General features: G+C 42.0%; 1 protein-coding gene across 1 annotated transcript; it reads left to right on the top strand.

Moving 5' to 3' along the window:
• Positions 1 to 10,696: 10,696 nt before the first annotated feature.
• gpx7 (glutathione peroxidase 7) lies at positions 10,697 to 22,896 on the top strand. The gene is made up of 3 exons (XM_021604546.3): positions 10,697 to 10,951; positions 13,191 to 13,452; positions 22,124 to 22,896. The coding sequence occupies exons 1-3, from the start codon at positions 10,823 to 10,825 to the stop codon at positions 22,285 to 22,287; spliced, it is 555 nt and encodes a 184-aa protein (XP_021460221.1). The 5' UTR covers positions 10,697 to 10,822; the 3' UTR covers positions 22,288 to 22,896.
• Positions 22,897 to 24,538: the final 1,642 nt, after the last annotated feature.

Raw genomic sequence — 24,538 nt, forward strand, 5'->3', positions numbered from 1 at the left:
CTGCTCCTCGCACTCGCCCTGAGGTGTGTGTCACCAGTCCGGTGCCACCTGTGCCGGCCCCACGCATCAGGCCTCAGGCCAGTCCAGAGCTTCAGGACTGGGGACCGTCAGTCCAGAGCTTCCGGCGACGGTCCCCAGTCCAGAGCTTCCGGCAACGAGTCCCACTCCAGAGCTTCCGGCGATGATTCCCAGTCCAGAGCTTCCGGAAACGGTTCACAGTCCGGAACCTCCTGAGACGGTCCACGGTCCAGAACCTCCTGAGACGGTCCACGGTCCGGAACCTCCTGAGACGGTCAACGGTCCAGGAGCCTTCCCCTGCGCCTATGCCCAGTCCAGGCACGGCGTCCGGTCCAGCTCCATGGCCGGAGCCTTTCTCTGCACTGATGTCCAGTACAGATCTGGTGTCCAGTCCCGCTCCATGGCAGGAGCCTTCCTTGATACCGAGGTCCAGTCCAGGCGCAGTGTTCAGCCCGGGTCCATGGCAGGATCCACGGGATGAGCGGGTTCTTCGGTCCGCAACAGAGCTGCCACCAAAGATGGTGGATCCGCGAGCTGAGCGGGTTCTTCATCCCGCACCAGAGCCGCCCCCGATGCAGGCGGATCCGTGGGATGAGCAGGTTCTTCGTCCCACACCAGAGCCGCCACCAATGCTGGCGGATCCGCGAGCTGAGTGGGGGCTACGACCTGCACCAGAGCCGCCACCGACACTAATCACCCCCTACCCTCCCCATTTGTTTTAGGTTTTGCGGCCGGAGTCCGCACCTTTGTGTGGGGGGGGGGGGGTACTGTCACACCCTGACCGTAGAGAGCCTTTGTTTTTCTATGGTATAGTAGGTCAAGGCGTGACTGGGGGGTTTTCTAGTTATTATTTTCTATGTGGGGTTCTATTTTATGTGTTTGGTATGATTCCCAATTAAAAGCAGCTGGCTATCTCTAATTGGGGATCATATTTAAGTAGCATTTTTTCCACCTGTGTTTTATGGGATATTGTTTTGAGTTAATTCATGTAGCACCTCTGTAGTCATGGTTCGTTGTTAGTTTATTGTTTAGTTTTGCTACGTTTCACTTTCTAATAAAATATTTGGAACTCAACATCCGCTGCGCCTTGGTCTGATAATTATTCCAGCGAACGTGGCAGAAACTCCCTAAATACAGGTGTTATTTATTTTATTTATCCGTTATTTTGCCAGGTAAGTTAACTGAGAACACGTTCTCATTTGCCGCAATGACCTGGGGAATAGTTACAGGGGAGAGGAGGGGATTAATGAGCCAATTGTAAACTGGGGATTATTAGGTGACCGTGATGGTTTGAGGGCCAGATTGGGAATTTAGCCAGGACACCGGGGTTAACACCCCTACTCTTACGATAAGTGCCATGGGATCTTTAATGACCTCAGAGAGTCAGGACACCCGTTTAACGTCCCATCCGAAAGACGGCACCCTACACAGGGCAGTGTCCCCAATCACTGCCCTGGGGCATTGGGATATTTTTTTAGACCAGAGGAAAGAGTGCCTCCTACTAGCCCTTCAACACCACTTCCAGCAGCATCTGGTCTCCCATCCAGGAACTGACCAGGACCAACCCTGCTTAGCTTCAGAAGCAAGCCAGCAGTGGTATGCAGGGTGGTATGCTGCTGGCATACCAACCTTGTAGCGTCATACACAAGAAGACTCAATGCTGTAATTGCTGCCAAAGGTGCTTCAACAAAGTACTGCTTTGTCATTATGGGGTATTGTCTGTTGATTGATGTGGAAAAATACAATTTTTAATCAATTTTAGATGAAAACTGTAACGTGGCAAAATGTGGAAAAAGTCAAGGGGTCTGAATACTTTCCGAAGGCACTGGTTGAGTGGCAATATCTTCCACTATTATCCTCAGTAATTTTCCATCCAAGTTGTCAGACCTCGGTGGCTTGTCATTGTTGATAGACAATCATTCTTTCACCTCTAATAATTGACCTCTATAATTTGGTCATATATATTGGGATGTGTAGTGTCAGCGTTTGTTTCTGGCATGTCATGCCTAAATTTGCTAATCTTGACAATTAAACATTTGTTAAAGTAGCAAAATCAGTGGGTTTTGTGATGAATGAGCCATCTGTTTCAATGAATGATGGAGCAGAGTTTTCCTTTTGCCCAAAATGTCATTTAAGGTGCTCCAAAGCTTTTTGTTATCATTCTTTATGTCATTTATCTTTGTTTCATAGTGTAGTTTTTTCTTTTTCTTCATTTTAGTCACATGATTTCTCAATTTGCAGTACTTTTGCCAATTGGTTGTACAGCCATACCTATTTGCCATCTCTTTTGCCTCATCCCTCTCAACCATACAATTTTTCAATTCCTCATCAAATCATGGGGATTTAACTGTTTTTACAGTCCTTTTCTTAATGGGTGCTTGCTTATTAGTAACAGATAAGCAACTTCATAAATGTGTCAAGTGCAGCGTCTGGTTGCTCATCATTACACACGACAGACCAACAAATATTCTTCACATCAATAACGGGAATCTTTAAAAATGAATTGTATGACCTCTTATACACTATATGAGGCCCAACCTTTGGAACTTTGTTTTTGTTAGATATGGCTACTATATTATGATCACTACATCTGATGAATTTGGATACTGCTTTCAAACAAATTCTGCAGCATTTCTATTTGTATTTGTATTTATTATGGATCCCCATTAGCTGCCAAAGCAGCAGCTACTCTTCCTGCGGTCCAGCAAAATTAAGGCAGTTTATACAATTTTAAAAACATTACAAGACATTCACAGATTTCAAAACACACTGTGTTCCCTCATGCCCCTACTCCACCACAACCACATATCTACAGTACTAAATCCATGTGTATGTACAGTGTGTGTTACGGATACAGGTATCCTGTGTCTGTGTGTATCCTGTGTGTGTTTCTTTTCTCCCCTTCTCCCCTCACAGGTGAACATCATCACTCCCCAATCAGTCAACAATCAACCCATCAATCAGAAGACACACCTCCTCCTGTTTCCTACCCAATCACAGGTCCTTCCCCATGGTTTAAAAACCCCATCATTTGTTTGCTCAGGAGCTCAATCGCTTTGTAATGCCATGTTGGTAGATCTCTGGTCTTTATAGATTTCAGTAGCTCAATCTCTTTGTAATGCCATGTTGGTAGCTCTCTGGTCTTTATAGATTTCAGTAGCTCAATCTCTTTGTAATGCCATGTATGTAGATCTCTCTCTTTGCGTCTTAAACCTCTTCTTTTGTTTGAGCACCTCCAAATCACTTTCATCTCCTGTGAGTATTGTTTTGGTTATGGTGTTTGTTTGTTGCTGGTGGGAAAAGGGGGAAACCAAGACAAGTCGCCCATGGGCATACACTACCCGTAGGTGAACTTTGTTAAATACACTAGTTAGAACTGGGCGGACCACCCACTGTATTTTTGGTTAGTTAGCTGTTGTTAAAGTAGGCTAGTCTAGCTTAGGGGTGTTTTTGTGTACTTATTGTTTCTTTCCTTGGGTCCAGCTCAGCCCCTTTTTCCTGCTCCCCCCATTACCGTGTGTTTATAAATAAACCCTGAGTTTGACGGTATTATTTCAGTTGTCGTGGTTATTTCGTTCACACTCACTTTGTCACAATTATAATTTACATGAGTTATGTTACGGGTCTCATTACCATTCCCCCCTAGACTGTCGGGCCAAAAGGGATTCGTAACAGTGTGTATGTTGTCGTGTGTGTATGCATGTGTCTGTGCCAATGTTTGTGTCGCTTCTCAGTCCCCGCTGTTCCATAAGGTGTTTTTTTAATCTGTTTTTAAAAAAATCTAATTTTACTGCTTGCGTGAGTTACTTAATGTGGAATAGAGTTCCATGTAGTCATGGCTTTATGTAGTACTGTGCCCCTCCCATAGTCTGTTCTGGACTTGGGGACTGTGAAGAGACCTCTTGTGGCATGTTTTGTGGGGTATGCATGGATGTCAATACCTCTCATAAATTAGTAGTGATGAAGTCAATCTCTCCTCCACTTTCAGCCAGGAGAGATTGACATGCATATTATTAATATTAGCTCTCTGTGAACATCCAAGGGCCACACGTGCTGCCCTGTTCTGAGCCAACTGCAATTTTCCTAAGTCCTTTTTTGTGGCACCTGACCAGACGACTGAACAATAGTCAAGGTGCGACAAAAGTAGGACCTGTAGGACCTGTCTTGTTGATAGTGTTGTTAAGAAGGCAGAGCATAGCTTTATTGTAGACAGACCCCATCTTAGCTGCTACTGCATCAATATGTTTTGACCATGACAGTTTACAATCTAGGGTTACTCCAAGCAGTTTAGTCATCTCAACTTTCTCAATTTCCACATTAGTTATTACAAGATTTAGTTGAAGTTTATGGTTTACTGAGTGTTTTGTTCCAAATACAATGCTTTAAGTTTTAGAAATATTTAGGGGTAACTTATTCCTTGCCACCCACTCTGAATCTAACTGCAGACACTCTGGCTTTACTCAAAATCAGCGGCATGTCGTTAGTAAAAATTGAAGAAAGCAAGGGGCCTAAACAGCTACCCTGGGGAATTCTTGATTCTAACTGGATTATATTTGATAGGCTTCCATTAAAGACCACCCTCTGTGTTCTGTTAGACAAGTAACTCTTTATCCACGTTATAGCAGGGGGTGTAAAGCCATAACACATGTTTTTCCAGCAGCAGACTATGATCGATATTGTCGAAAGCTGCACTGAAGTCTAACAAGACAGCCCCCACAATCATTTTATCATCAATTTCTCTCAGCCAATCATCAATCATTAGTGTAAGTGCTGTGCTTGTTGTGTGTCCTTCCCTATAAGCATGCTGAAATTCTGTTGTCAATTTGTTTACTGTGAAAAGGCATTGTATTTGGTCAAACAATTTTTTCCAGAAGTTTACTAAGGGTTGGTAACAGGCTGATTGGTCGGCTATTTGAGTCAGTAAAGGGGGCTTTATTATTCTTGGGTAGCGGAATGACTTTAGCTTCCCTCTAGGCTTGAGGGCACACACTCTCTAGTAGGCTTATATTGAAGATGTGGCAAAGAAGTGGCAATATCGTCTGCTATTATCCTCAGTAATTTTCCATCTAGATTGTCAGACCCCGGTGGCTTGTCATTGTTGATAGATAATTCTTGTCTTTCATAATTTGGTCTGATGTACTTGGATATGTGGTGTCAGCGTTTGTTGCTGGCATGTCATCCCCAAGTTTGCTTATCTTGCCAATGAAAAAGTCATTAAAGTAGTTTGCAATATCAGTGGGCTTTGTGATGAATGAGCCATCTGATTCAATTAATGAAAGAGCCGAGTTGGCTTTTTTCCCCAAAATTAAATGACATTTATCTTTGTTTCATAGTGTAGTTTCTTTTTATTTTTCTTAGTTTAGTTACATGATTTCTTAATTTGCAGTATGTTTGCCAATCAGTTGTCTGCCAGACTTAATTGCCATACCTTTTGCCTCGTCCCTCTCAACCATGTGATCACTACATCCTATGGATTTGGATACTGCTTTGAAGCAAATATCTGCAGCGTTAGTAAAGATGTGATCAATACACGTTGATTATTTAATTCCTGTGCTGTTTGTAACTACCATGGTAGGTTGACTGACAACCTGACCCAGGTTGCAGGCACTGGTTACAGTTTGAAGTTTTTTCCTGAGTGGGCAGTTTGATGATAGCCAGTCAACATTTAAATCACCCAGAAAATATACTTCTCTGATATCACATACATTATCAAGCATTTCACACATATTATCCAGATACTGACTGCATTAGTAAAGATCTGATCAATACATGTTGATGATTTCATTCCTGTGCTGTTTGTAACTACCCTGGTATGTTGATTGATAACCTGAACCAGTTTACAGGCACTAGTTACAGTTTGAACCTTTCTCTTGAGTGGCCAGTCAATATTTAAATCACCCAGAGAATATACCTCTCTATTGATATCACATACATTATCAAACATTTCACACATTATCCAGATACTGACTGTTAGCACTTGGTGGTCTATAACAGCTTCCCACAAGAATGGGCTTTAGGTGAGGTAGATGAACCTGTAGCCATATTACTTCAACAGTATTTAACATGAGATCCTCTCTAAGCTTTACATGAATGTGGTTCTGAATATAAGCCTTTGGCATTTCTGTCTTTTCTGTAGATGTTATAACCATGTATTGCCACCACTGTATCATCAAAGTTATTGTATAAGTGGGTTTCAGAGATTGTCAGAATATGAATATCATCTGTTACTAGCAAATAATTGATTTCATGAACCTTGTTTCTTAAGCTACATATGATGACGTGGGCTATTTTTAACACTTTTCTGGGATGCTTGATTGTTTTTCTTGCTTTACTGGGAAGCTTAGCAGAGGTAGACATGCTAAGGTTATTTTTATTGAGCTGCACACAGTGGACTTCTTACCCGGGCACACCACCTCAGTGCTAACAGTATTACTCTGGTTCATAGGCATGTGATTACTGCATACAATAGCCGTAGGATCAGCAGAGGCATTCAGGGCTGTAAGAGGGACATATATTAGGTTACTTACATTGTGTCGTCCAACACCCCTAGGATAATGTACATTTGCTGAAGCATTATGAGAACTCAGCGACACAATGGTAGGGATTCAATGAGCTGGACTTGGGTCATTGATAAGTCATTGTCTCAACACAGCCTTATAATGCAGTGAAAGGATCCAGGAACCCATCCTCCTTATAATACAACCTTTGTTTCCAGACGGTATCAAAATGGTCAATAATCTCCTAGCCAGTTATGGAGGGATAAGTCTGCTGAACCATTTAATACCACAATTTAAGGAGAGCAGAGGCCCAGATTGTACGGTCCTGTGGGGGGTGGGAGGTCCTGTATTAACGCAAACTAATTTCCTTGACAACTTCCTTCACTGTAAATGCTGCACGGCCAATGCAGACATCAGATTGACCATCCAGCTCCTTTAAGTGCAGCCTTCATATATAGGCATACAGTCATTGAGTGAAGCACTGGTCTGTTGTCCATTTAAATGTAACTGTTACTTTAAATGTCAATCAGAGAGAATTGTGTTTTTGTGGAACAATTAATACAAATATAGCTCTGTGTTAATTTTGCACATAAAACGTTTTGTTGAGCACATTAATAATAAACATAATGCCTGATTTATTGCTGATCATCAAAAAAAATGTGTAATCAAAAACCACGACTATCAAAGGACTTTGTGTCCAAACATCAACAGATATTTGTACTAGCTGCAATGTATCATGGAGGGGGACGTAGGCCTATCCAATGAAGTTAGAGGAAATATGTAGGCTACAGTAAGTAAAGTGTGATATCGTCTCTAGACAAGCTGTGCCATTGAATTTTTCAAGTATCATCATTATAACATGTATTGGAGGATTTTTACTCCACTGGCTGGCTACAAATAAAGGTCCTTTTCAAAACACTGAAACTGTAGACCGTTTGTCAATCAGACTCAGGAATTACCATTGGTTGAAATTGGAATCCTCGGATGTTGTGACAGGCCAAATCAAGGAGTTAGGAAAAAAGTTCAGTGAACACAGCATGTCTCCCCGGAGGCGGTGAGAAGAGTGGAAGAAAAGAGTGAAGTGGAAGAAATATTGGTAGTAGGAGTAGAGACACCAGATAATATTCCTTGTCAACCGAGGGATATGTTGTATGTTAGGAAGGTGGATTTTTTTTTTGCGTGTATTGCATAGCAACTGCACAGCTCAAACAAAGAGGAAATCTGAGAAAATTGGAGGGTTTGCAGAAATAAAGCGGTTTTTGGGACTGAGATATTTTACAGCATTACAAGTAATCCTGCCGATGAATGCTCCGTTCTCCCAGGTACCTGAGCTTGTTTAGGGATGTGAATAGAACTGGGACTGAAGTGGTGCGATATATTTATTTTTATGATGTCCGATCATCGTCCCCTCCCTCAATGGAATATTTTTTTGTTTCAATACCCGGAAGTGATGGTTCGTCGGCGATCGAGTCGGCTGTAAGAGCCGGCTCTTGTAAATGAACGTTGGGAACCAGCTCATATATCAGAAGAGCTGAATCTATTTATAAAAATATACAAAAATTAAGATATGAATAATCAAAAGTTTTAAATTAATAGAATTAACTAATTCAAAGAACAAAAAAAGAAATAAAATAATATAGGCCTAAATGCTCACACACATTCAATCTGACTGTCTGCTGAGACTAACAGCCTCACCTGTTGTTCCTGTCAATCAGACATGCAGTGTCAACCAATGAACCAAAGATGCGTGAGGGATGGCCGAGCCAACTCACTCACAATCACACACTTAGCAGCAGCCGAGGAGAGAGAGGAAGGACAGCTGTGAAAACAACAGCTGGAAAATTAGTCGGAAGCACAGTAGCATTTAGATGCATTTTAATAATGTAGACAATGTTAGAGCACAGTGTAGAATTTGCCCAGACAAAATCTCATATAAAGCAGATTCTATGCACAACCTACACAGGCATATGTGAACTGTGCACCCAACAAACTAGCGGGCCTGCTAGTGGTACTGGTGGAACCAGCACCTCCACACGTGGAGATGTATCCACTCAGTCAAGTAGGCCTACTCTGTATCCACAGCAATGCAGTATTCTATGGACCAGTTTATACCAAAGTCTATGTCTGTAGCAAAATAAGGCCAAATTGATACTGCATTGGCTAAAATGATTGTCACCGATTTCCAGCCATTTTCGATTGTGGAGGTTTTATAAATTATAACAATAGTCTAAATCCAATGTACACAATTCCAAGCAGGAAACCCCACTGCTGGACATCAAGGGTAACCACTTCTTACATTTCGGTTACATGTCACGTCTTCGAAGATTTTTCGATGTCTAGCTGACTTCTGAACTGCTTTGAGTTCAGCGACAGACACACCTCACAGAACTTGGCAGAGGAACTGTGGCCAGAGAATGGCAAGTAGATGGAAAAGTGGTATGTTGTGTTAGCGACAATGCAGCTAACATAACCAAAGCCGTGAACATTTTTAAATGGACCCATCATCCATGTCTTGTCCACACAATCATCCTTATTGTAAGAGATGCTCTGAAGGTGATGAAGCCCACTGTGGACAAAGTGAACGCAGCTGTGGAATACTTCCACAGGAGCACAGTAGGTGCTGAAAAACTAAAATCTACACAACGCCAGATGGGGATGCCTGAGCTGAGGCCTAAACAAGACTGCACTACAAGGTGGAATTCAACATTTTATATGCTGAAGTGGTTTCTTGAGTCAAAGGGTGCCATCATCTCTACCCTGACCATTGTTAATGTACCTGTTGATGCTCTGACCCAAGAGGAATGGGAGGTGATGGAGAAGATGTGCCGAGTCCTGGAACCCTTTGCGCAGGTCACTATGGAGATCAGTGGAGAGAAGTACAGTAAGCAGGTATTACTACATCATGATTTAATCCAGTATTATATATGTATATGAGCAGTAGATGAAAATGTAGTATCAGTAGACAAAACATGAACCTGAACTAATAAGTTACTGTTCTTTCTTTTCAGCTATGTGACAGCCTCAAAAATGATACTCCTGTGTAAGGGTCTGCAGCGAATCATAGCCAGCCGCCAGAGAGAAGCAAATGTAACCACAGGACATGTGGCAGAGTTGATGGACACCATATGTTCATAAATGGACAGAAAGTTCCACAGAATGGAATATAATCACGTGCTATAAGAAACTGCTGCACTTGACCTCAGGTTTAAGAAGTTAGCCTTCAGTGATGCCAGAGGGATTGAATAACCTCAGCTGCAGGGAGGAACAGCCCCAGCAGTCAGCTGGTTCAGGCACCAGGGCAACAGGAAGAAGAGGGATCAGATGGAGCAAAAGCACCAGCAGTAGTGCCACAAACAACTGTTGTTTGAATGCTGTTTGACGAGAAAGCAACTGGGGATGCAGCACGAAGGAATCCCTCAGCAGATGCCATAATGGAGGTCCGATCCTATTTGGAGGAGCCCCTCCTCCAAAGATCTGCAGATCCTCTGAGCTGGTGGAAGAACAAGGCCTCTGTCTACCCACGGCTTACTAAAGTCATGGCAGGGAGAATCTGCACAGTGGCCACATTCGTTCCCTCTGAGAGGGTCTTCTTGAAAACGGGCAAATAATTACTGAGAGAAGAAACCACATCAGCCCCTCGAAAGTGAGGCAGCTTGCATTTCTGAATGCAAATCTCTCATAAAAGCAGCATTGGTCAGCATTGCTGTGTGCTGCTGGTTATAACATGGCAATAAAGAAGAGAGAGAAAAGAGGGACCAGTTTAATGTTTTAAGTGGGATGCTGCAGTTTTGCAAATTGTTATTTATTTTTCTTTGATATAGTGCAGTATTCTATTATGCTGTTCAGATTGTGTTCGTTTTGAATGGTTAGATTTATATGCACTTTGTTTATATACATTAAAAAGTTATACTTTAAATGCAAATGTTTAATAGCATTATTTTTTATAACAAACTAATGCATTTTTAAATACATTGTGGTTAATGTAGAGTATGATTTCATTTAATAATTTAATTAGAATCGTTTTAACACCAATCATAATCAAACTATCGCAACTGTTTGACTTGAAAAAATACAAAACAGTTTTTTTAAAGAGACGTTTTGGAGCTAAAAAAGCTTACTGAAAAGAACCGGAATGCCCATCACTAAACCCGGTACAGTAGGTGGCGGCAATTCACCAAAATATGTAGTCTGCCATAAAACCTTGAACAAGAAGAAGAAGAAGAAGAAGAAGAAGAAGAAGAAGAAGTTCAGTGCACAGAAGCTTCTACAGTAAATAGTTTACGTTGTACATTGATAAATAAGAAGACATGCTTTCCGTCCTCACATTGCTATTGATCTTATTCAGTCTAAATGAGGCCAAACAGAAAGATTTGTACACTTTCAAAGTTGTTAATAGCAGAGGGAGATTAGTCTCTTTGGAAAAATACAGGGGTTCGGTAAGTTTGAAACTCGAGCCTACCAACTTTTGCACGGTAGCCTATGCAAATGTGCCATTTGTTTACCGGTGAATGCATGCTGCGGATTTTCCTTTCACAAGGCATGTATGATCTATGCACGTTTTATAACAATAGCATCTTACTCTTATGAATAAAATGCTAAGTTTAAGACCAAATTCTTTGTGTCTATCATCTGTATACGTGGCAACTGCTGCTGGACTCCAACGTTGCTTAGAATACTAAATTGATTTATAGGCCAATAGATAGCCTTAGTTTGATCCAACTGTTATGTCTTGTTGTGTATTACTGACTATAATGTAACCTGCATGCAGTTATTTCATAAGCCCTATAAAAGAGAGGTCATATTCCCTTCTGTAGTCAGTGATAATTGTATATTTTTAAAACATCAAGGTGGGCCATTTTAATACATATGTAAAACTTCACAGGACACATTTTATAGACCGTCTGCATGCTGCATAATCTGAACAGAATTTAAAGTGATACAGTAGAAAGAGGCGTTCCCAAATCTGCCCATTTTCTATCCTTACCACGTGTAGTTCCGTCGTATTGACACTAGAGGACAGCAATACCATATGAGCACAACAGGTAAAAACCTTTTTTCTCTCGCAGTGTTTACCCCCGAGCTCCATTTATTTAAAGGCCAGGTGCACAGCCAGGGATACTGATGCAAACACTTTTTGACCTAAGAAGTCCAAGTAACCTATTAATAAACGAAAACACAATGCACAATTAAAAATGCATGTCTGCTAAATGGAGCATTCATGAGGAATTTATTGCGAAGCATTTATTTATTTCTCCTTTTGAAGTTTATTATTGTGCAGTATTATTCTAGCGCTTTATACAATTTTAGAAAAGGGATTTATAAAATCATAGAAGCTCAATTAAAAAATAAATAATGAAACAGTCCTGTGTAGCTCAGTTGGTAGAGCATGCGATGCCAGAGTTGTGGGTTTGATTCCCATGGGGGACCAGTATGAAAATGTATTCACTTACGCAGTAAGTAGTTCTGGAGTACTGTAAAATGTAAAACTTTGGAAATGGAATAGCAACTATTCATTTTGATGGATACAATTATAGACCTTGAAGAGGAAGGGAGATGTATAGAAAAATACAGAAATATAAAGTTCGCCATAAACATGGCTCACAAAACCAGGCTCACAAATCACTTTTTTTGCTGCCGCCTCCGATGAGTCACACATTCACATAAGAGAACATAGGACAGCCCACAGGGCACAGACATTACTTCAACATCTATTCCATGTTGGTTCAACATAACTTCAATGAAATGAGATGGAAACAGCATTGATTAAACCAGTGTGTGCCCAGTGGGAAGTAATGGCTCAAACATTCACCTCAAGGATGTTTGGAATGTGTTTGTGCAATTCTATAATTCCAGTGTTCAAGTGATTCATTGGAGAATTTTTTGGGGCATAAAAGTAGTGCACTGGGTATTTACTAGTCCTGCATTAGAGGACCCATCTGTAGTGCAGGCAAAAAAAACATATGTCATAGCAAATCACATGTAATATATCTTATATTTGATCAAAAAGTCACTGCATCTGTTCAATGATAAACCAAGCTATTAGCCCAGAATTGCTCAAATATTTTAATCGATATAAAGAATTTGACTTGACCAAACATTATTGCAACGATTGACCATTTTCCAGGGCTTCTTTCACTATCACCCTCATTACTATCTGGCCTGAACCTCCACTATGCTCAGAGACTCCTCATCACTTACATTCACCTCCAAACCTTTGATCTTGTTTTCCTTGAAACCATGCCCACTCAATTCTTAGCCTTGTAGCTCTGTGGTAGTCCCTACACAGAGAGCAGGAAGGATAAAAGGGTCAAACTATTTAATGGAATAACCCCTGTGCCCTTACCAAATGTGTCCTCTGGTCACATAGACAACAAATCATCACATTGAAATAGCCAGTGCGTGACTTTGGCAGGAGCTCACTGGAGCTGAGTACCGGCACCTCAAATGCTCTAAATGTTGAGCTCCTGTTCCTCTTATAGAATATTTGCTCAAAAGTATTGTGCTCCTCCACCTAAATATAAGAAGTACCAGCACCCAAAATGAGTACTGGTACCTATTTCAGTCAAGCACTGGAAATTGCATTCAGCACCAATGAAAGGCTACTGGTTATTTTTATATTATCGATAACAGTTTTCATCAGTACATTTATATTTTTAGTATTATGGTTGCCTGCAGGTGTCTCTTGTGGTGAATGTGGCCAGTGACTGTGGCTTCACTGAGGATCACTACACAGACCTTCAACAGCTGCAGAGGGACTTTGGGCCGTCCCACTTCAACATCCTGGCCTTCCCCTGCAACCAGTTTGGCCAGCAGGAGCCTGGCAGCGACAAGGACATTGACGCCTTTGTCCGGCGTGTCTACGGAGTCTCCTTCCCCCTCTTCAGCAAGATTGCTGTGGTGGGCACCGGGGCCAACAATGCCTTCAAGTACCTTGTGGGTGAGTGAACAGATGAGGGATGGATGGGGGCAGAGGCATACACACAAATACATCTCGATGTATGGGCGGCAGGCAGCCTTGTGGTTAGGAGCGTAGGGCCAGTGACCGAAAGGTCGCTGGTTGAAATTCCCCAGCCAACTAGGTGAAAATCTGTCGATATGCCCTTGAGCAAGGCACTTAACCATAATTGCTCCAGGGTCACTGTCAGTAATTGCTGATTCCTGGCTCTGACCCCACTCTCAGGGGGAGTGGGATATTCATTTGTGAAATAGGACAAATGTAAGCACCCACCTAACTGGATGTGTTTTGGGTGGTGAGGGGAGCTCTAGGACCTCAGATGTAATCATTTAATAACCTAATATCCAATGTTTCCACAGACGAGCAGTCTTTATCAGGGTATAATGACAAACACTGCGGGTCACTAGTTTATATAGTGTCAAAGGACACACACAGGTGTCTGTAATCATGGCCGGGTGTGGCCTGATATCATTGGTTAATTCTCATATAAAAATAACATACAAAAAACATGAATGGATAGCATTTGATCATAAATAGAATCTGGCTACATAGGCCTACAAATGTTTACAATGAATAGCAAAATCACAAGAATGACTTCAGGTCAAAGTCTACGTTGAGACCGAAAGGAGCAAGGGTCTTTAAATTAAAGATCCAGGCAGCCTCTCGTTTTCATAATAAATTGTCGAGGTCACCGCCTCTCCTAGGGAGGTTGACATGTTCGATGCCAATATAACGTAGGTACAAAATCGAGTGGTTCACTTCCATAAAGTGGGCCTCAACTGGGTAAGTCGAGTATTTGCTCCGAGATACTTTTAATTCACGCTTATAAGTTATAAGATAAATAACTGCCTTAGTGGAGCACGTAATAACACCTTTGATTGGGATCTGTTTCCCTGTTTGTGGGTGTTTGAAGGATCTTCATTTACAAGTGCCATTGCATTGAGCGCAGCCATTACACTTGTAGTTTCCATCCGGTAGAGGCGCAGCAAATAGACGTTGTGCAGGGATATTTTGGGGTGGTATATCAGAGTTTACCAATTGATCTCTGAGATTTCTGCCCCGCGAGAATACGACCAAGGGAGGATCTGAAAACACATTAACGATACTGTCATCGGATCTTAGAATGTGCTAATGTTTGTGAACGATTCCCTTAATTTGTTCAGAGCACTTTGAATAGCTGGTAGTTAGAACGCAAGAATGCTTCTTTTTGCGAGACTGTCCTTGTAAGAGATCATGTCCCGATTTGTTTTAGAATTTTCTCAATGGCAGTATTAATCTGACAATTTTTGTACCCCTTCTCCTTTAATTTTCTTTGTGTCTCAGCCATATTTCTGTTGAATTCTGATAGTTTTTTGCAAATTATTTTTATTGCATCCTAAGCTGCTGGGTTCTTTTACTTCATCCTAAGATGCTGGGTTGTTTTACTGCATCCTAAGATGCTGGGTTGTTTTACTGCATCCTAAGATGCTGGGTTATTTTAATGCATCCTAAGATGCTGGGTTCTTTTACTGCATCCTAAGATGCTGGGTTCTTTTACTGCATCCTAAGATGCTGGGTTCTTTTACTGCATCCTAAGATGCTGGGTTCTTTTACTGCATCCTAAGATGCTGGGTTATTTTACTGCATCCTAAGATGCTGGGTTCTTTTACTGCATCCTAAGATGCTGGGTTCTTTTACTGAAGACTTCGAAGCGTACGTATAATAAACAGAACAGATTTATTTAATGTTCTCCTTAACACATTACAGTCAACTACTCTCTATGGTGTCTTCAGCCCAACTCTCCTATACATCATTGAACCTTTACCGCCCGTCCATCTCGTAATCCAATCACTTCAATGCAAGAATGGAAACTCCATTGTCATTTGTTAATTCAAATAACTCAACCTCTGCATACAAATCTCATTGGCTATTTGCAACCATTTTAAATCTAAACTCATTAACACATAATACATTTCTCAATACACCACACTCCTCCCCCAAAATTCTCACTTCCTCTGAAAACATCCTTGATGAACATCATGGGTTTTCCAAAACAGTTTTTCACTTATCAAATCATATACAACCTGTTTACAGATCCACTCGGTCCGGAGGCCTTCTCGCCCTTTTTGGCCTCTTATGATGCTCTGGGCCCTCAGGCTCACGGCCTGGCACAATCTGTGTCTCTGTAGCTCACGGCCTGGCACAATCTGTGTCTCTGTAGCTCACGGCCTGGCACAATCTGTGTCTCTGTAGCTCACGGCCTGGCACAATCTGTGTCTCTGTATGCATGCTTGTCACAGTCGTAGTTCCCAAGTCCCAATCAGAAATGTTCCACTCTGACACATTCAGGTCTTCTCTTTCATTGTGTTACATCATCATTTAATCCACATGCTTCTTACATAATTTTCTCTCAGATTGCACTAAGGAGGTTACAGGACCAAGTACCCTTTTCACAACTCTGCATATCCATTTCTCTCTCTCCTCCCTGGTAATCTCGGACAGGTACTGTTTGTTCCCACTGAAAAAAACGAGGCTTGCCCACCCCCTTGTCCTGTATCTTTGACTGCGTGTCAGCTGAAAAGCTGGGATAACCTTGTTCTAACCTGTCCTTTTAGGAACAACTCTGCTGGAGTTATTCCAGTTGTGGCATGCAGCGTATTCCTGTAGGCAAACAGAAAGTTGTCTACACTATGCTGTACAGGCCGTCCTGAGGACTTGTCCTTCTCAAGAGCCTGTTTTAGACTCTGTACAAGTCGCTCTGCTGCGCCATTTGAAGCAACATGAAACGGAGCTGATTTTATGTGTTTCACCCCTTTCAACTGGAAGAATATCTCCATCTCTTTTGACACCGGCCCTCGGCCCATTGTCTGAAACACACTCCTCAACTAACCCGTAGGATGGTTAGTCCATCCACCTTCTGGATGGTAGCGGTGTGAACAAGCAGGGACTCAGGTGGTTAATGTCCTTGATGATCTTTTTGGCCTTCCTGTGACATCGGGTGCTGCGGCCTCTGTCACACTGCTTCTACGTTCTGTAAGTGGTCCTCTGCCGATTTCCCTGTGATAAGAATATCATCCAGAAAGCACACAACCCCAGGTAAACCCTGTAAACCCTGGTACATACTACGTTGGAATATAGCTGGAGTGTTTGATACTCCATAAGGCAGTCTATTCATCTGGTATAAACCCTTCAACATGTTTATAGACAGGAAATGCTTTGACTCTTGATCTACCTCCACTTGCAGGTAGGCCTGTGTAAGGTCTAACTTTGTGAACTGTTTACCCCCGCTAGAGTAGCAAACAAGTCCAGGGTCTTTGGTAAGAGGTACTGGTCCACATCCACTCATGCATTTACAGTCACCTTGTAATCATGACATATTCTGACACCTCCGTTTGTCTTTGGAATGCAAACTATAGGTGCTGCTCATTCACTGGATTCTGTGGGGTCACTCCTTGTTTTTCTAGCTTTGTAATCTGTTTGTCTACTGCCTCTGAGTGCATAAGGTACAGGTCTAGCCTTACAAAACTTTAGAACTGCTTTTTCTGACACTTGAGTTTGGCTTTAACTCCCTATACCACACCCAGTTCACCACTAAACACCTCAGCATATTTGTCGCATTACTGTGCAACTGGGTCTGACACATGGTTCACTCTTGACCAATCTTATTTGAGGTGCTGAATCCAGTTCCTCCCCATTAGCTAGGACTCTTCCCGTTTGACACTAATAGAGGTAGTGGTAACACTTGAGCACCACATTTCATTTGAACCTCCAGCTGTCCCAATAACTGAATAGGCTGAGCTGAGTAAGTTCTCACCATGACCATGTAGGGTTTCACATAGTCACGATCACTACACACAGTAAAAAGTCCCAAGTCCTTTTCTGACTGGTGATTTCCGACTGTGCTGGAGCCTGAAGGCAGGTCTGTAACGGCAGGTCTGCTGTGATTGTCCTGTCCCCAAACAGCGAAAACAGGGCTTTGACGTCTCCCCCCTCTGGTCTGACATCCACTGTTTCTCCCTGTCGGATCCGGGTCGATGCCCCTCCCATTTTGTGGTCAACTGATCGGATCTCAACTGAGTCGATGTCTGCTGGAATTTCTGCATACTCTGGGCTGTGCAGTCCAAGTTGTTGACAATGTCCAAAACTTTTGCCCATGTTAAATTCTTCCCATTTGCCGCGCTTAACATCTTGCCATGCAGCTCCTTACTGGCCACTCCATAAACTAGCTGGTCCCTCAGCTGCTTCTCTAGTGCAGCACCAAACTCACATGTAGCTGCCATTCCCTTTATACTCAGGAAACGTCTCTCCCGCCAACTGTTTCCTATTCCGAAAAACATACCTCTCGCTCAACATAAAAGTCTCTCAGAGCTGAAATTAGCTCCTGGAAGCTAGCCTTTCCCTGCTTCTTCAGCGCTACCAAATCTTTCAGCAGCGTTAACATCTTTGAACCCAAGACTGATAGAAACACTGTTCTTCTGCGGTCGTCAGCGATCTCGTTAACTGCAAAAATCGCTCCTCATATGTGCTGAAGCTCTAGTTAGCCTCTTGGAAACACAAACCGGTCTCACTACTGAAAAGTGCCATAGCTCTCATTAGCGCATGCGCCATTTCTTCCCAGCTGACCAACTCATTTACTGACATTAGTACTAGCTAACTTTCTAGCTCGTTCACTCGGTTGGTCATCAGTAGTTTGAGGATTTTGTCTCAGAATTCCGTTATCCTCGTCGCCAGTTGTTGCATCCTAAGCTGCTGGGTTCTTTTACTGCATCCTAAGATGCTGGGTTCTTTTACTGCATCCTAAGATGCTGGGTTCTTTTACTGCATCCTAAGATGCTGGGTTCTTTTACTGCATCCTAAGATGCTGGGTTATTTTACTGCATCCTAAGATGCTGGGTTCTTTTACTGCATCCTAAGATGCTGGGTTATTTTACTGCATCCTAAGATGCTGGGTTCTTTTACTGCATCCTAAGATGCTGGGTTCTTTTACTGCATCCTAAGATGCTGGGTTATTTTACTGCATCCTAAGATGCTGGGTTCTTTTACTGCATCCTAAGATGCTGGGTTCTTTTACTGAAGACTTCGAAGCGTACGTATAATAAACAGAACAGATTTATTTAATGTTCTCCTTAACACATTACAGTCAACTACTCTCTATGGTGTCTTCAGCCCAACTCTCCTATACATCATTGAACCTTTACCGCCCGTCCATCTCGTAATCCAATCACTTCAATGCAAGAATGGAAACTCCATTGTCATTTGTTAATTCAAATAACTCAACCTCTGCATACAAATCTCATTGGCTATTTGCAACCATTTCAAATCTAAATTCATTAACACATAATACATTTCTCAATACACCACACTTTTGATTCGACAGAATTGGCTGTAGGGCAAACTGCTTTTCAAGGGAAGTGGGTGACAACTATCAGCCCTCAACAAACTGTTAGGATCAGTAGGTTTCCTGTAAATATCCGTGTATAGAACATTATCCTCACATAAAATCAGAAGATCAAGGAAACTGATTTGACGTGTGTCAGATTGCATAGTAAATCTCAGGTTCTCAGAACAAGAGTTAATAAAAGCATGGAATGCCTGGAGCTGTTTTGCATCACCCCTCCATAGAACAAAAATATCATCAATATACCGTTTCCAAATAGTAATGTTCGGCAAGAAAACATTTTTGAGAGAGTTGAAAATTGACTGTTTTTCCATGTAACCCACGTACAAATTACCATAGTTAGGAGCCATAGTGGATCCCATCACAGTACCCTTTGTCTGAATAAAGAAATCATTTAAAAACATGAAGTAGTTGTGTGTGAGTACTATTTCAGCCAATGTTATAATGCATGCACTGGAAGGTTAGGGTCACGTTGCAGAAGAAAATGTTCCATGGCTTCAATACCGCTCTCGTGTGGAATATTTGTGTATAACGACTCAACATCAAAAGTGACGAACAAGGTATTCTCAGGGAGAAGAAGAGATTCAATGATAGAGATCATACTGCTGGTGTCCTTTACAAAGGAGGGGAGCTGTTCTGCGGGTGGTCTAATAAAAAAGTGGCCGTTACTGCGTCAACTACATTCTTGTTTAATTCTGTATAGAAAGTGGCAATTTTAGGGTGTTGAAAAGTCATGTTCTTTCTTGGTGATCTGACCAGAAATTAAATACCCATCTAGGACAGTAAAGATAGTATCCTGAAATTGGGAAGTAGGGTCACTTCTGAGTTTGTTGTTAAAGGTGTTGTCAAGCAGTTGTCTATGACACTCATTTACATAAACTGTCCTATCCATGAGTACAACCGACCCACCCTTATCAGCAGGACGAATAAGGACTGACATATCGGATTGTACAACCGACCCGCCCTTATCAGCAGGACGAATAAGGACTGACATATCGGATTGTACAACCGACCCACCCTTATCAGCAGGACGAATAAGGACTGACATATCGGATTGTACAACCGACCCACCCTTATCAGCAGGACGAATAAGGACTGACGTATCGGATTGTAAATCAAGCAAAGCTTGTTTTTCATCCTTGGGTAAATTATGGAAAGATTTGGACTCCTATTTGTTCTTAAGGAGATGAGCAACATCTTTTTCAACGAGTCTGCAATATGTCTCGATCGAGTGATTGTGATTGGCTGGAGGCATAATTGGCTGGAGGCATAAAATAACTCTTACTCTTACTTAGTATGTGCAGGTGAGTAACCTACTGGTTCAGCAGAAATATAACGATTAGGGGAGCTAAAGTATCCCTTTAAACGGATGTTACTAAAAAACTTAAACATGTCTACCTTAACAACAAAATCGTTGCACTGGGTTGTAGGCACAAAATAACCCTTTATTAAGCAAAGAGACATGGGCATGGCTCTATATCTTGCTTGATAAATTAAAGTCACTCAGTCCCGTGGGTTCTGGGACCGTGTGAACGGTCTCCTCTGCCTCTGATAGTCGTTTCTTCTTACCCCGTCGGGTGCGGCATCTCGTAGATGCGCGTGCCCCCGGTCACCTCCGCCCTTCCGTCCGTCCAGTCTCTGGTTGAATAAAAAACTACCACTGGAAGCCGATGAGGCGCTGGTTGTAGAGCGTTAGTCAGACAGAGGTGCATAGAAGTAAGCGGCATCTCTCCTGCGTCTGCCATGGAGAGGAGGAGCAGGACATCTTGTCAGGGCTTCTCCAGAAGTAGACTTTGTCCTCAGCCTTGTCTTTTTTGTCTTGGTTGAATTTCTTGATTTTAAGCTCCTTTATTTCTGTAGACAACTTGTCCTGGAGCGCTTGGTTAGTTTTCATCAGTTCATTGAATATGCCATCATCATTAACAGCTCCTGGCAGAGCTGTGCGTTTCGCTTCAATTGTTATCCATTTCAATAAAATCCCTTTTCAACTGGTCAACAATTAATGTCATTAAATCAATAGAGCATGTGTTCAGGATGGCACACCAACGCTGTACCAATGACGGTTCTATTTGCCACCTGTGTCCCCGTGGAATAATGCCTTGACACACATTCTTAATACACACGCAAAACTGTTGAGCGTGAAAAACCCAGCAGCATTGCAGTTCTTGTCACAAACCGGTGCACCTGACACCAACTACCATACCCCGTTCAAAGGCACTTAAATACTTTGTCTTACCCATTCACCGTCTGAATGACACACATACACAATCCATGTCTCAATGGTCTCAAGGCATAAAATCCTTCTTCAACCAGTCTCCTCCCCTGCATCTACACTGATTGAAGTGGATTTGACTAGTGACATCAACAAGGGATCATAGCTTTCACCTGGATTCACCTGGTCAGTGGATGTCATGGAAAGAGCCAGTGTTCTTAATGTTTTGTACACGGCTATGGGTGGGGGATGCATTTTCCAACTTTTTCCTGAATAGCTTGAAGTGTGAACAACAAGACTATAACCCCTGACTGACATGGGCAGACAGCGACCGTCTTTGGACTCATTAGCAAGCCTAGGCCAGCTCAGAGAGTGTGTGTGTCTTAAGTGTGTTTGGTTTATTATGGGTTTGAGTGGCAGGTTGGGTCCCCCAGCGGGAGATAAAATGGCAGGCTACTGGCAGGCTGCACGTTTTTACAAACGGACCATCAGAGCGTAGGTGATTCAAACGTCAGGAAAAATCAAGGGGAAGGAGAAAAATAGGCAAATTACATTTTTACCACACTCTCATATTTTCCTGATGGAGTGCTCGTGAAAGGAATGAGGATTGCAATCTTCTCCTCACCTTTAAGTGTACTATGTCTAAATATTTTATTCAATGCATTTTTTTTAAACCGCAACAACTAGAGGTTGAAACATGGCTTTTGATCAGATGCTAATTTGTATTCATGTTATACTACCACACAATGAAAATACTGTATATATGGTTAATTCCCAATTTCATTATCATGCTATTTTTTTTATACCTTTATTTAACTAGGCAAGTCAGTTAAGAACAAATTCTTATTTTCAATGACGGCATAGGAACAGTGGGTTAACTGCCTTTTTCAGGGGCAGAAAGACAGATTTTTACCTTGTCAGCTCGGGGATTTGATCTTGTAACCTTTCGGTTACTAGTCCAACGCTCTAACCACTAGACTACCTGCTGCCCCAAAAACACATAATAAGTATTTATGTTTTATGGAATTGTCACAACATTTTTTTTCTCTTTTGATTCTTTACAGAGATGTCAGGAAAAGAGCCCGACTGGAACTTCTGGAAGTACCTCATCGATACAGATGGGAAAGTTGTGGATGCCTGGGGGCCCAGTGTCTCTGTCAAAGAACTCCGACCTAAAATAGCTGAAATGGTACGGAATATCATCCTCAAGAAGAAAGAGGAACTTTAACTTAACACCTCAAGACCCATCTGACAATCTATTCAGGAATATCCTATGTGATTGAAATCCACTGTCTGCAACAAAAACACCCCGAGCATCATAAAAATACACTCCAAGCACCACACACTCCAAGCACCACACACTACATACGGTAAATGTTGTATTCTACAGATGTAGGATCTTAATTTGAGCTAGTTTGCTACATCAGGAAAATAATCCTGCAGCAATAGAAAATGTGAATTATTATGTGGATTATAATTAATGGGCATTTTTGTACGTGTTGATACATTTTTAGGGAAAATCAGGTCTGGAATTTCAAATGTGAAATTACAAGCTTCAGAAGCCTTTTTAAACCTCAAATACACTAAATAGTTAAAAATCTCCTGCAACAGGGTGATCAAATTAAGATCCTGTATCTGTGCCCCTATTAACGTTTATGAAACCACCTCTACGACTGCATTCAGCATACTGATATCCTTTTTTGGAAGCAGTTGATCTGCCTGCGAAAAACTCATCAGTAATCAGAGCTTATTGTTGTGCTGTTGAGAGGTTCTTTGTATTGGATTGCCTTTTCATGGTACATGTGTGCACATTAATAAATATACTTTTACAAAGTGGCACGAATGCTTTCATCAGTGTTTTTTCTACACAAAGCTGTACATGGAAATGTGTAGGAGGTAAATTTAGGTCAAAGTTGACTTTTGCATTAACGTTTTTCTCAAATAGATTTGTTTGTTTTTTGACTGTCTCTGCTTGTAAGCAATACTCACATTCCTTTGTAGATAAGTCTTTCACTCTCTAATGTTTTCAAGGTTAACACTGTGCTTTGTGCTTTTGTGTTAGTTCTTTACCTTGTTGTCATTTACACTTTTCTTAGACTGTGTGCTTGTCCTGCCACCGCTTTGCTTTCAACTCATTTGAAACCATATCTTTGGAGAATGAAAATACATTTTGGAAATTGTTTTAGCAGCCTTCCCCTATTACCTGTCCTGAATGTGTTTTCTATGGTACAAGGTGTCGTTTCTCTGTTCAGCAAAGTGTTTTTATCCTTGGAAGATTTTGGTTAATTACCTTAGGGCTGTTGATTTCGGAGAAGACCCAGTTTGGCTGACACATTGTCAGTAGGATTGAATTCAGATTAAATAACAACCTGGAATGTTGTACCAACATACAATGCATTCAGAGCTCTGTTTCATTGAACAGCAACAAAGTGGGAATAGGCCTCAGATCTCCACCACTGACAATTACTGTTCCCTCTCATGTCTCTATCAGGAACAGATTTACCACAAGGGTCTGTAAATTAACCCTTACAGATGAATGAGGGCCGGGGACACAGATAGACTGTAGGACCTTTGAGACTATCATGACACACCCCTAAGGGTATACAGTTGTGGCCAACATTTTTGAGAATGACACAAATATTAATTTCCACAAAGTTTGCCTCTTCAGTGTCTTTAGATATTTTTGTCAGATGTTACTATGGAATACTGAAGTATAATTACAAGCATTTCATAAGTGTCAAAGTAAATCCGCCCTGGTATGCTGTCAATTAACTTCTGGGCCACATCCTGACTGATGGCAGCCCATTCTTGCATAATCAATGCTTGGAGTTTGTCAGAATTTGTGGGTTTTTGTTTGTCCACCCGCCTCTTGAGGATTGACCACAAGTTCTCAATGGGATTAAGTTCTGGGGAGTTTCCTGGCCATGGACCCAAAATATCAATGTTTTGTTCCCTGAGCCACTTAGTTACCTTGCCTTGTGGCAAGGTGCTCCGTCATGCTGGAAAAGGCATTGTTCGTCACCAAACTGTTCATGGATGGTTGGAAAAAGTTGCTCTCGGAGGATGTGTTGGTACCATTCTTTATTCATGGCTGTGTTCTTAAGCAGAATTGTGAGTGAGCCCACTCCCTTGGCTGAGAAGCAACCCCACACATGAATGGTCTCAGGATGCTTTACAGTTGGCATGACACAGGACTGATGGTAGTGCTCACCTTGTCTTCTCCGGACAAGCTTTCATCCGGATGCCCCAAACAATCGGAAAGGTGATTCATCAGAGAAAATTACTTTACCCCAGTCATCAGCAGTCGAATTCCTGTTCCTTTTGCAGAATATCAGTCTGTCCCTGATGTTTTTCCTGGAGAGAATTAGCTTCTTTGCTGCCCTTCTTGACTCCAGGCCATCCTCCAAAAGTATTTGCCTCACTGTGCATGCAGATGCACTCACACCTGCCTGCTGCCATTCCTGAGCAAGCTCTGTACT

The sequence above is a fragment of the Oncorhynchus mykiss genome, chromosome 5 (genome assembly GCF_057628025.1).
Source record: "Oncorhynchus mykiss isolate SJ-2025 chromosome 5, ASM5762802v1, whole genome shotgun sequence".
NCBI lineage: Eukaryota > Metazoa > Chordata > Actinopteri > Salmoniformes > Salmonidae > Oncorhynchus > Oncorhynchus mykiss.

Excerpts from the sequence above, each read along its gene's own strand:
- gpx7 (XM_021604546.3), top strand. The coding sequence starts at position 10,823 with ATGCTTTCCGTCCTCACATTGCTATTGATCTTATTCAGTCTAAATGAG. Across the intron at positions 10,952-13,190 it reads TGGAAAAATACAGGGGTTCG|GTGTCTCTTGTGGTGAATGT; the intron begins GTAAGTTTGAAA and ends GGTTGCCTGCAG. Across the intron at positions 13,453-22,123 it reads TGCCTTCAAGTACCTTGTGG|AGATGTCAGGAAAAGAGCCC; the intron begins GTGAGTGAACAG and ends GATTCTTTACAG.